The following is a 12512-nucleotide window of genomic DNA, read 5'->3' as shown; positions in this document are numbered from 1 at the left end:
AGCCTGTCCCTCTTGGGAGGAGTGTTATTTGGTGTCATAGGGTCGAAACCCTCTTCCCAAATAGCGCTCAGCAGAGGGATTGACATGACAGTCTTCCGTGAAGACTCCCAGTGTAAAAAAGGACCCCCCGCCCCCCTTCTCCTCCGGGACCAGACTGAAGAGGGCAGGTGCCCTCGAGAGCATGGCATGAAAAAAGCCAACCTCGTCCAGTGACGATGCCCTGGCAGGTTCATCTGCACCAAGCAGCTGTAGTGTCAGTACCTGTGCGAGTCCGTGGTGGTTCTACTGCCAGAGTTAAAGGTCTCTGGGGGGAGGGAGGTGTTGGCTGCGGTGGTGCCAGCTGATGCTTCTGCCCTGCAGGGCGAGGGTGCTGCTTCGGCCTTGGAGGGCTCGACCTGGGAGGACTTCTAGCTGGTTGCCTGGGGGGGGCTGTGGACTGGCCCAGGCACAGGGGCTGTTGGCAACCTCTGTTGCATCTCCAAACCTAAGGTGTGGAGTGTAGTCCGAATGTTCAGTGACCTGTTCCTGGGAACCTCTGGCAATGGCTCTGGGCTGAAGCGCCTCTGCGGTTCAACCGGCAGATACGGCACCCTCCTGAGAAGACTCCTCTCGGGACAGGGGCACAAGACCTCCTTCATGATCAGAATAGTAGCCTTTGGGCAAATGGTCATCGTCCGAGGTTGTACAGATGTGTGGGGACCGCCTAGGAGACTATCTGCATTGACAGCAATATCCTCAATGGCTTGGGGAGGAAATCAATGGGAGGCAGCAGCTCCTTCTCCTTGCCCAAATCCTTGGGGAAGGAGGTGACAATGGGCACATGCAACCTGACTGGCTCATCCACTGTGGTCATTGATGGATCCGCTGCAGCAGCCACAGGCTGCTAAGGCATAGCCACCCTCGGGATAGCCGTCGTCCTGACCGTAGACACCACGGTAGTGGTAGGGTCTCTTTTCGACAAAGAAGTGATGGGCGTTGATGAATCTGGTGCCAAGATCGTGGTTCTCAACAGAGCCACGGATGTCGACAGAACCACAGACGACGAGGAGGGTCTCCTGGAGGACGAAGTAGTCATCGATGGGGCCGTGGTCCTGGTTGATGAAGTTGTCCTTGGAGAAAGTTCTGTTCTTCAAAGGGGTCTAAGACTTCCTCGTGGAAGGCACTCCCCACTGGCAGGCTCACCATGGACAGAGATGGAGAGCATGTCCTACCCGAACTAGGCCCTGCAGCCAAGCAACCATAGCGGGATCATCAGCACAGTGTTTAACCTTCTTTTGGATCCCCTGGGAAGGGCCTTCCTCAAAGGATCTCGACCTCTTGTTGTCAGAGGCAGCACGCGCGTGGGACCGGCCAGTCCTGGCCACGGCATGACCGCGCCCAGGGGCCAAGTTAGAGGCCTTCCCCCTCCTTGAGCCACACCACCAACCGTCGATAGCGGTCCTGCTTCCTCTTAAGCAGGAATCCGTGACAAATCTCACATCCGTCTTCGTCGTGATCAGGATGCAGGAAATAAAGGCAATTGAGGTCCCGAACCTTGACTTGGCATGCCAGTGTCCACATTTCACCCAGATCTTGAATAGACTCCTTTTCTCCTCGGACATCGAGGCGTGAAGTAGGCCCAAGCCTGGGCCTTGAGAAATTCAAAGAGAAGATCCATGATGAAGGTAGATTTTCGCCGGCAACTGATCACCGCCGCCGGTAGACGATAGTCAGTCGATGATGGCAGGATTAGGAGAAAAATAAAGTTTACTTGAAAAAACTAGAAATAATAGCAAATACCCAAAGAGCAATACGAGAGGACTCCCAACACTGAAACGTGCTGTAAAAATCTGAAGATGGCCACCAGGGGTGGAGCTTAGGGAGACAGCAGTCATTGGATGGGAGCTGTATGACCCAAATGACAGTGATTGGTTGTAGAGGAGACCAGCAGTTTTCAGGCTAAAGAGAAACTGCTTTTCTTTTTTTACAGATTCCCAGGTCGACGACGGGGAATAATAATAATTAGCATTTACATAGTGCTACGAACACTCAGGCATCGAAGCGCTGCTTATTATTACGCATGTGTGTGGTGCTCATTTATCGACCTCGGAAAGGATGAAAGGCTGAGTTTGGCCCTGCAGGGATTCAAACCTGCGTCGGAAGGCTCAGCAAGGATGTCAAAGCGAGCGTTCTACTCGCTATGCTATCCGACCGGCATATTCATGAGAATGTGAATCCATGCCAGAACCCATACTGGAGAACAGACATGTTGCGTCTTTGATCTCTTTGTGAGGGTAGGTAATGCCGTGCGCCAGACTGCTGCCCACCATGTAGCTCCCTGGGCCCAGGCATCAAAGGAGCGCACCTGTGTGAAGATTAGCCACGCATCACATTTAGATAGATCTGCGAAGATGAGTCACAGTACAATAAGATTGGTTAATTTCACATGCGTATCACTAGATAGGACTGTGAAGATTAGTCATGCGTCACATTAGATAGAATAGTGTGGATTAGCTACCTAGAAGAACTTTTAGTAGCCAATGTACTAACCACACCGATCCTGCTCCCCTCAAACACCACCCAAGTCAAATTATACACAAACTCGCACCCAACATAATTAATGACTTGCATACAACAAACAATCCCTGACACTGGACCGTACCCATACGGATACAAGCCAGTGCGCACAACCTTAAATACCACAACAAGCCATTGCACGCAATCAACCATCTGCAAGCCAACATACACAGATACCAGTTTCTCCTGGTTCTGGGCCTATCCTATCACTGTACACTCACTAACCAACCCCGTCCATTTTATTTCAGAACCACGTGAGTGCCTGGAGACTACCCCCGAGGGGTAGCAGTGCGCAGTATAAATCAACAGAACATAAAAGAAAACAAATTACAGTGTTGAAAATAAAGTGTGGAATACTTTCACTGTTCAACATTACAGAAATGCCAGAAACTTGACTTACTCAAAAAGGTCTTTGTTCAGCAAGGCAGGCAAATCGTATTCAACTGGAAGCTCAAAGCTATGCCAAAGAATTGCTGCTACGCAGTGCAAATGAGACGGGGATGGCATTAATAGTCCATACTCCCTATTGGAGCTATTTGGACACAAGTTGCTGATTCGGCCACTTCGTTTCATTTCAGCGAATCTTGCAGAATCACTGACCCACTTCAACAAAGTCTGAATTCTACGAGAGAAACATTAAGGAACTTTAAATGAAGCACATCAATATGAAATCAATGCATTTTACGATTACCCAAAAAGTTATCACAACAAGCATCTCACAACAGAAAATAGGATTAGAGAATCATTCAAATATTCACATTAAGATATCTACCGGATGCTATACTTTTCTTGAAATTTAATATAAAGTAGAAGACTATTCCAGAACAGCCCAAAAACATTCAGGATTCACATAACAGCCATCTCTATCACATTTATTCCCAATTGGGAATTACTTGTTCAAAATTACAAAACTATGCAATTTATTGAACAATATTTTTTGTGCACATTTTCAAATGTACAATACTTTTTTAGAGTAAGAATACACGGTAGATAGCCATTCACTTACCTGGTTTTGACTGTGCATAACTAAGAATCTGGGTTTACCTTCAGTTTTACATTACCCTCTAGAATATACCCAAAATAATGTGTCAATAACCTATTATAATGTATGGAAAATTAACATTGCCCGACTATAATGTTTAAGTTAGTGTTGCTGCTGTGACGAATTCCACGGTATTGTCACTGCTTCCATGGGGGAAGCCCCTTCCCATGAGGAGAGGGATGTGAAGCTGCTACCCGACCGTCCCCCTGTGGGTGCTACTCATTGAGTGGATCTCATGGGGAAGGACACCCTCCATGGGAACAGTGACAATAGCATTGGGAGAACACGGTATTCACCCCCTCCATTGTTCTCCCCATTGTCCGTACACTCCACTCAGTCTCCTCTGGCCCCCCCCATACCTCTATGTGTTTCAGTCGAGTAAAGGGTTTCATTAAACATACTGGGACGAGGAAGAGTGAGGTTTGCCCAGGTAAAATACAAATTACCACTGACACGAGGAAGATGGAATGAGGAGGCAAAAGCTCACTGCTGTACCAACACAAGTGGTACAGCTTACAAGAGGCACGCTCAATCATAAAAACGGAAGGAGGACTCGATAGAGCCTCAAGCCAGCCTTGGAGGAGCAAGGAACTAAACTCTGGTTCCGTGTTGAGGGACCCGAAGGCTGGAGGCCGAGACGCTGTCAGGGAGAGATGTGTCTCTCCAAAAGGTCCAAGCGACAGAGACCTGGCCGGTGGTGAAGAGAATGGACGCCTGACTGGAAACAGCGAACTGAGAACACGCTTAGCCAAGGGCGTGAGGGAGAGTAACACTGTGGAGACGCTGAAGACAGAATGCTGAGTGCAGCTGCGACAAAGAAGCCCTGCTCTGCCTCCAGGAAAGACCAGAGACCGCACCAAGACTTCCTAAAGGTGGGGTAAGGGTTGGACCGGCTGATGGGGCACGAAGTGAGCTAAATGGATTGAAGGGGTACACATGCACCCGGAGAAGTGAAAGGGGATACGGTTAGTCATTTATAATGAGCCTGTACACAAGTGTAACAGAGGAATTCTACAATTTGATACGAACTTTGTGACTCTCAAATACATCCCGAGAAGCAGGGGATAACAGAGGAATTATACAATTTGATATGAACTTTTTTTGAGTAACCCTATGTTGAACAGCACCTGGCAGGAGATTGCAATAGGTCTGTTAAAGTGGGGATGAGGTGACACAGGGACAGAGGTCCCACAGAAACAGAAGATTAGGGTCTGGGATCCATATGAAAGCAGGAAAGTGCATACCAGGGTCTGGGACCCATATAGAAACGGACGAAGCCCGCTCCTGAATTATACAAGGGTCAAGGACCCACACCAGCACAAAGACAATCAGCAGGCTGCGGCCCATAGTGAATCGGTGAGACCCAGAGAAAGTATAAAAAGATCAGGAACTCAGAGTAAAGAGAAACAAGCGACAGAACAAACCAGCGAGATCCAGTAACAGTCCAGAGAGATCTGGGGTCAAGGTTGAGAAGAAGAGACACTACAGATTTGAACAAGGGGTCAGGATCCTTTACCCAAGAGAGAAATACATTTTGGAACTCTAAAATATGTAATCAAGTCAGGTAGGATAGTGACCCAGACTTTATAACCCATTGGTGATCTAGAGAGACTTGGAAATTGTGTTTTGTGAATAGAAAGACCTCTGTGAAGCCTGGCAAGATACTGAAGCAGACTTGGTACTACATTGATGACCTGGAGATTTTTTCCATATGGAGTTTTTTTTTGGAAAGAGTAAAGCCTATGATCAGGTCTGACAGGATAGTGAACTAGACCGAATAGAACATTTATGAGCTGAAACACAGACAGAGGAAGAGGTTCCCTGCAGAGGCCTGTGACCTGTGTTGTGTATATGTTGGCATGAACATTCAAGAAGTGAACTTTGATATACGATATGATGTGAAATGTATAACGTGCCTATACACAAGTGTTTCAAGGCACGACGAGGCAAGGGAGGGGGAACAGAGGGGAGACAGACAACGATCCTACTAGGCCAGGTGTCAGAATGACCGCGCAAGTGCATGGGTAGAAGGGGAGGGGAAAGTGCAGTACATGGGAAAAAAGAATAAACAACAATAAGTAGAAAACGGCCCATTAGTGGCAAGTGCAAGGATAAGTGCATGCATCAGGTGGAGGGGTGACTGTTAGGGATGCAGAAAACAGTCCCAAGTGCGGGGCTGCCAGGAAGGCACTGCAGAGGTGTGACTGGCGGGGGAGAGTACCTGGGCCAGAGATCATAGGGTGGCCAGGTAACCAGTGCAGAATCAGTTTCAGCCAGGAAGTCAGCAGGGGAGAGGAGGAGAAAAAACAGAAGCAAAGAGAAAGGTTTTGAGGTGCTTCCGGAACCGGAGATGGTTCTCCTCAAGTTTCAGGGAGGCTGTTCCAGAGGGAGATCTACCACCAAATTGTTGCTTGGAGAAGCGACTAACCCTGGGGGAGTTGGAGACGGATGAACTTTGAAGTTAAAGATGATGTTACAAGATTGAGCCTTACAGTCTATATCCAGAATGAAAGGGACCTCCTCCTGAATTAAGTAGACACCCAGTTTTTTTCTTTAGATTAGACCGTAAGGTGCTGAAATAGGTTTGGACACAGGACAGTGGACATTTTACTTTACGGACATCCAGACAGTCCTTAGTATTTGTGTTGTGGTAGGGCAACCCCCTCATAGTAATAGGACAAGAAAGGTTTTTCTTTTTCTTTCACTTTTATAAATAAAAGACTTTGCCAACAAACATGCCACTACTAAGTCAAGATTCATACTTCTGCACTCTTACACTGCACACTAATTACTGCTAAGAACCCCTTGTTCTCTACATGTAGCATCAGCTCACTGATGCACATCTTACCCCAGGACCTAATTTTAGCTTCCACGCATCTACTACTTTGATCCATGCATTCTCTCAAAGATGTAATCCCCATATAATAAGAGGGGTGGGCATTTTATTCCAGAAAAGACTGAGTGTTGTAGTACAAAGAGTAACTATGGATAATGAAGGCCGACTTATTCAGGCAGATGTGCGGCATGAAGGAAAATGAATCACAATTGGGTCAGTTTATGGTCCTTATTCTGTGGGGGTGCTTTTTTTGCAGGCTTGACATTCTTATTGTGAGACATGCATGGAGAGTGCATTATTCTGGGCGGTGATTCCAATTGTGTACTTGACCACAAAGTAGACCGGTGTGCATTGTGCAGATATACTGGCTTTGGTGTGAATGGCAAGTTTCAGAAATTCCTTCAAGGGTTTGATTTGGTGGACATCTGGAGAGTTTTGCACCCCGGGGAAAAGGAATATAAATTTTATTCTCCGGTACATGACTCTTACTGGAGTATTGATTATTTTTTAATTTCAGATGGTCTGATGGAAAAAACTGTTAGTGTAAACATAAGGGAACGTGGACTATCTAATCATTCAAGGATTGACTGGAGTTTGAATTTAAAATATGAAATCTATTTTTGTTTAGGTGGCGCCTAAAACTGTTCGTATTGAATGATTGGGAGATCTTGAATAACCTGGAGAACTTCATTACATAGAGAAAATAGAGGTTCTACAGATGTTTTAATGGTCTGCAATCGTTTTAAGAATGCCATTCACAGAGAATTGATGAACTGCACATTGCGTTCCAGGAAGTCAGGGTGGGAAGTCTTGAAGAGGTTGGAAGGCAAATTAGGGAGCTTGCAACAATGGTATGAGCTGATGAGGGGCATGGAGGGCAAACTGAAGATAGACCGGGCTAAGGAAGCTTTGAAATGTGAGATGGATCTGCAGGTGGAAAGGGGAATGTTCTTTATGAAAAAGAAATACTGGGAAAAAGTAGATCAGGGTGGAAAACTTTTAGCAAATAAATTAAAAGACTTGGTAGAGTGGTTGTATATTTAAAACTAAGGAACCAGGCTGCTACGGCTAATCTCTCTGTGGAGGGGTGAACCAGAGCCCCCACCCCCTGCTGGGACAAGAGCGGTGCTCCCCCAACTGGGAGAGGCACATGGCCCTGTGTTGAGAGCCTTATGAAGTCTGAAAGCCTTGGTCTGGCCGGCCACTGCAGACCTATCAAGATTAGACGCAAGTTTGACGATTCGCTGATCTTGCAGATGACTCTTTGGATTAGTGGGGTCGGTGGGAATGCGTAAGCCCACATCCCGCTCTATTGAAGATGCAAGGCATCGCCCCAAGCAAGCCTGTGCCCTGGCCCAGCAAAGAGACAAAATGTGGACATCGCCAGTTCTGCTCCCTGGCGAACAGGTCCATCTGTGGCTAGCCCCATACTGAAGATAACCAGCAGGACCTGTTCGTTCAACTGCCACTCGTAGTTGTCGACTCCCAGTCTGCCGAGTCTCTCCGGATCCAGGTTGGACGCTCCAGGAAGGTGCATTGCAGAAAGCCATTTGTTGTGGGCTATAGCCCATTCCCATATGTCGATGGTGAGCCTGCATAGGGGAGGCTAACTGGTTCCCCCTTGTTTGTTGATGTAGTACATGCAAGTAGAGATGTCCATCTTAAAACAGATTGATTTGTTTTTGATCACCAGTAAGAAGGCCTTGAGAGCCAGTTGTATGGCATTCAGTTCGAGGAACATGTGGTTTTTCGGGTCCTCTTTTCCACAGGCCATGAAACACTGGTCGCCCAGCGTGGCTCCCCACCCCTCCAGGGAGGAGTCTGTTGTGATGGTACCGTTCGGCAGGGGCTGCCTGAAGGGTCTGCCCGCCATAAGATTGTTGTCTTGCCTCCACCAAATCAAGTCCTGGTGGAGTTCCGCTGGGTTGGAGACTGATGCCGCTTGGGGCCCAGTCTCCTGGTTCCAGGAGGCTGATCGGTGTAACTGCACCCTCCTCATTTTGAGTCTTGTATGTGAACCGGCAGCAGTCCTGCTGCCATAATTCCCAACAGACGTTGGTACCACCAGGCCAAGGTTACCGATCTGCTGAGAAAGGGTCCCGTAAACATCTTCATAGCTGCCACCTTTTCCATGGTGGGGAAGATCCTCTGCACCCTGGTATCCCACAACAGACCCAGGTTTGGGTAGGCTGTAACTGTGCCTTTTTTTGATTGATAGATTTCCCCAGTTCATAAAGGATATCCATAATCCTGGAGGCCGTATTACAGGCCTCCCCCAGGGATTCCGCTCAGACCAACCAGTCATCAAGGTATGGGTATATATGGTGGCCCTCCGACCTGAGCAACGCCGCCAGTGCATTCATGAGGCTTGTGAAAACCTGAGGGGCTGAATAGAGCCTGAATGAAAGTACCTTGTAGTGAGAAAATGGGAGCCCATCACTCTAAACCGAAGGAAAGAGCTGTGGGGTTGCCATATAGGGACGTATAGCTAAGCGTCCTTCAAGTTCAGGGAGCAGGTCCAGTCTCAACTGCACAGGCACTCCGTTATCAGCACTTGCGTAACTATCTTGAACCTTTGTAAGGGAAGGGATAGGTTTAAGGAGGATAGATCAAGAACCACTTGCAGGCCTGCCTCGTCCTTCTTTATCGTGAAAATCTGCGAGTAAAATCCTGAGCCTCTCAGAGATGGGGGACTTCCTCCAATGCTGCACTTCTATTGTTATACAGTTTACAAAACACTATTGACAAAATAATGTATCAACATACATCACTAAAATTCATAATACTAACAAATACAAAAAGAATTAATAAAAACCTCTAACATACAATAGAAAAAGAAAGCTCATGTTACTGACAATCCATTCCAAATGCAAAGATTTTAAAAAACCTGTTACTGCCAAGACCACCAAAGTGGTGTGTTCTGCTAAACCAAGCTGCATAAAAGAATCACAAGACATGGTAGTTAAAATTGGTAAAAATCTTCTGAAATGTAACTCTCTACGATCACGAAGAGGACATGATGTAATCAAATGTTCCAGGGTTTCAACGGTACTGACCGAGCCACAAAACCTGCAAGAATCTTGGTAAGCCGTGAACATTTCATAACAAATCAAGATCTCTTTAGTACACAATTGATTCATTTGAAATAGTCATCTCACAGATCTTTGAGGGTACACAACGAAATAAGGAGCAACCATTCCAACAGGTTTGGAGACCTGCTTCAAATGGGTAAGCGATTCATATGAAACGATTCGATCGCATTTACCCAGTCTTGCATATAAACCAGTTTTTTTACTCGCAATGGGTTGTGTTTAAGATCAGCTGTTACCAGATCCAAATAGAGGGCAAATGGTCACAATAGTCTGAAAATTAACGCATACAAACTTCCTTTTTATCAATTAACACCTTATTTAAATCCATGTATAAAGAGGGAGCACAAATCGGACATAAAAACTTATGGAAAAGTGAGGAGTACTTTCACTGGGCACAACCTTTAAGTGAAATTAAACCAAGTTCATAGCGAATAGCAAATAGAGAGGTACCATGAGAAAACCTGGAGTATCCTCCTCCACAACCAACCCTCTATATCTGAAAGCAAGTCTAGAGCCCAAAATTGAAGTATGTCAAAGCCATAAAGTATCTTGGGGATCATTTTGCCTTCATAACATTTCAAAGAGGGTACAATTGAAAACTTCCCATTCCTAATGTCGACTTGTACCAATTGATCGCCTAGTGCTGTTCCGAGAGAAAACAACCAGTCCTTAAATGTTATGTTCCGTTTGCTAGAAATGGGGTATCCCAAATATACAAAACCCTTGACTTTTTCGTGGGACAGATGATCAATTTGCCATACAAAAGAATTGGATCTATGTTTGCCAGTGTAGTGCATAATTTTTTTTTTGGGGTTGATCTTCAATTTATGGGCATCCACAAATTTAGAAAAGGCAGACAAAAGATGCTGTAATCCAATTGGGGTCAAACAATAACATTAAGAAATCGTCAGCGTATGCGAAGCATAATGGCTTCAGATGTTGAATTTTCGGGGTGGCTAGGGCTGCCGGATTTAAGTGCTCGCCAATGTAACTTAAATACAATTTAAACAAGCATGGCGCGAGTACGCATCCCTGCCTTATGCCTCTAGTAGTGGGTGTACTCCTTGACAAATTACCCTCATGATCTAATAAGGCTTGTATTTTGGAATTAGAGTATAACCCAATATTAAGCCTTAGCAGTCCTGACAGGATTCCTCTTTTCAAAAGCTTATTCCAGAGAAGACCCCTATCGACTGCATCAAAAGCAGTGGAAATATCTATTGTGGCCATTGTATAAAATGTATATTAATGTTGATGAACTTGACTTGTAACTACTTTCAATAAGAACCCATTCAATGTGGTGACATGATCTTTTCTAAAGCCAGTCTGCCATAAAGGGATTTTGTTGATCAACCTTTGCCACGTTTCGAGATGCTGGAGAACCAGTGCGGCAAATAACTTCTGCAGCCATAATTGCTATTGGTCAAAAATTCAATGGGTCTGAACGTGAGCACTTTAACATTGAAAGAATATATGCGGAGGACCACGAATTAGGAAATGTACACGTGGCTATAATGTTAAAAAGAATCAATAGTATAGATGCCCATGTATCAGGGTCCCCCTTAAATAATATATTGGACAGATTATTGGGTCCACTTGCTCTTGAAGAGCTCATTTTGTTGATGACTGCAATCATTTTTTTTTGTTATGGTCATAGACCAGGCACTTAAAGGTCCAACAAAAGGGTATTGTACGCTTTATTTACAGACTGTCAGTCAAAAACCTCTCCAAAATGGGTAACCAATTGAAGTTCCGACAATGAGGAAACTGCTCGGGTTGGGAACTGGCGAGATCATTCATCAAATACCAGAAAGGACTTCCATCTTTATTTTTCAGCACCAACAACATTTCCTCTGCATCTCGTTCATCGCATAATGCACAGTTGTTTTTAACCCAATTTTTGTATGCTTGTTTTGCCTTTTTCATTTGCAGATTTTAGAATTAGGTGAGGGAGACGCCTCTTTGCCAATACATGTAATATTTGTGCGGAAGGCCTTTTTCTGACATACCACATTCGAATCAAACGCATGACTAGGTTTCCTGAAGGAACCTACACTACACAGTGGCAGAGAGAAGATCCTCCAGGAAATCCCCATAATTATTTATCCACTATGAAGGTTGAATACTGTTTATCCAGTGATGTGGCTATCAAACATGCCGAAGCAGATTCATTTACCCTACATATGGAGGCCTTGTTCCAGTTTACTCGGTTTCCTGTCGGATTAACTCTTCCGAGACGTGCAGGAAATGACGGTACAAGCTGATACTGTACAAATTCAAAAGAGACTGACAAGTAACTATGATCACTGAAATCATTAGGGACAGTAAGGAGATTAAGGCAGCTTTCATACAAACCACTAATTGTGAAATTGTAGTCTAGAATGGATTCAGCTGAACCGTTTGTCCAAGTACATTTCTTCGGAACGTCTCCTTTAATGGAGCCATTCAACATAATTAAACCGAGACCTTAAGTGTTTTCGTCCAAACTTGCCCCAGGTGATTCTTACCTGAACTAATATCAGGAAGGACCATCTCCGACTGAGTAGAAAAACATTCATTGTGGTCCCCCAAGATGATCAACTCGCTGCCAGGGTATTTCACTTGCCATTCATTGACAGGAGTCAATATAACTTGAAGAACTTTCTCTAAAAGACCAATACCCTGATGCCAGTAAATAATGAGGATCAAGATGTCAATGGGGGTGTCTAGACTAACCTTATATGTGTTCAAATATACCAAATGCTATATCCAGAGACTTAATGATGCTTAGATACTGACAAGAACGCACCAAAGTAAGCAGACCGCCAAAAGGGAGACCAAGATTGCCCTTTTTGGCTTATTGAAAGGACAACACAAAACCTTCAACTGTGGGCAAGCCATTAACCATGTTTCTTGACGTCTGACTTAATGGTGGGACTTCAGCATTCGGCCTATAATAGGAGTGAGTGATGACCCTCTGTGTTCCATGATACAAGGGCTAGTGGGA

General features: G+C 45.3%; 1 protein-coding gene across 5 annotated transcripts in view; it reads right to left on the bottom strand.

Moving 5' to 3' along the window:
* Positions 1-12512, bottom strand: part of BIRC6 (baculoviral IAP repeat containing 6) — a 3097233-nt gene that overhangs the window by 748149 nt on the left and 2336572 nt on the right. For all 5 annotated transcript variants that reach the window (XR_011268132.1, XM_069607902.1, XM_069607904.1 and 2 more), the window contains one exon: positions 2957-3178. Coding sequence is in view for 4 of the 5 variants with exons in the window: in XM_069607902.1 (XP_069464003.1) it covers positions 2957-3178 (222 nt within the window). In the remaining variant the exon portion in view is untranslated. The remainder of the gene's footprint in view (positions 1-2956; positions 3179-12512) is intronic.

The sequence above is a fragment of the Ambystoma mexicanum genome, chromosome 4q (genome assembly GCF_040938575.1).
Source record: "Ambystoma mexicanum isolate Mex_15411 chromosome 4q, UKY_AmexF1_1, whole genome shotgun sequence".
Classification (NCBI taxonomy): Eukaryota; Metazoa; Chordata; class Amphibia; order Caudata; family Ambystomatidae; genus Ambystoma; species Ambystoma mexicanum.
Note: the sequence above shows the minus strand (reverse complement) of the source record. Positions and strands in the feature narration are given on the sequence as shown.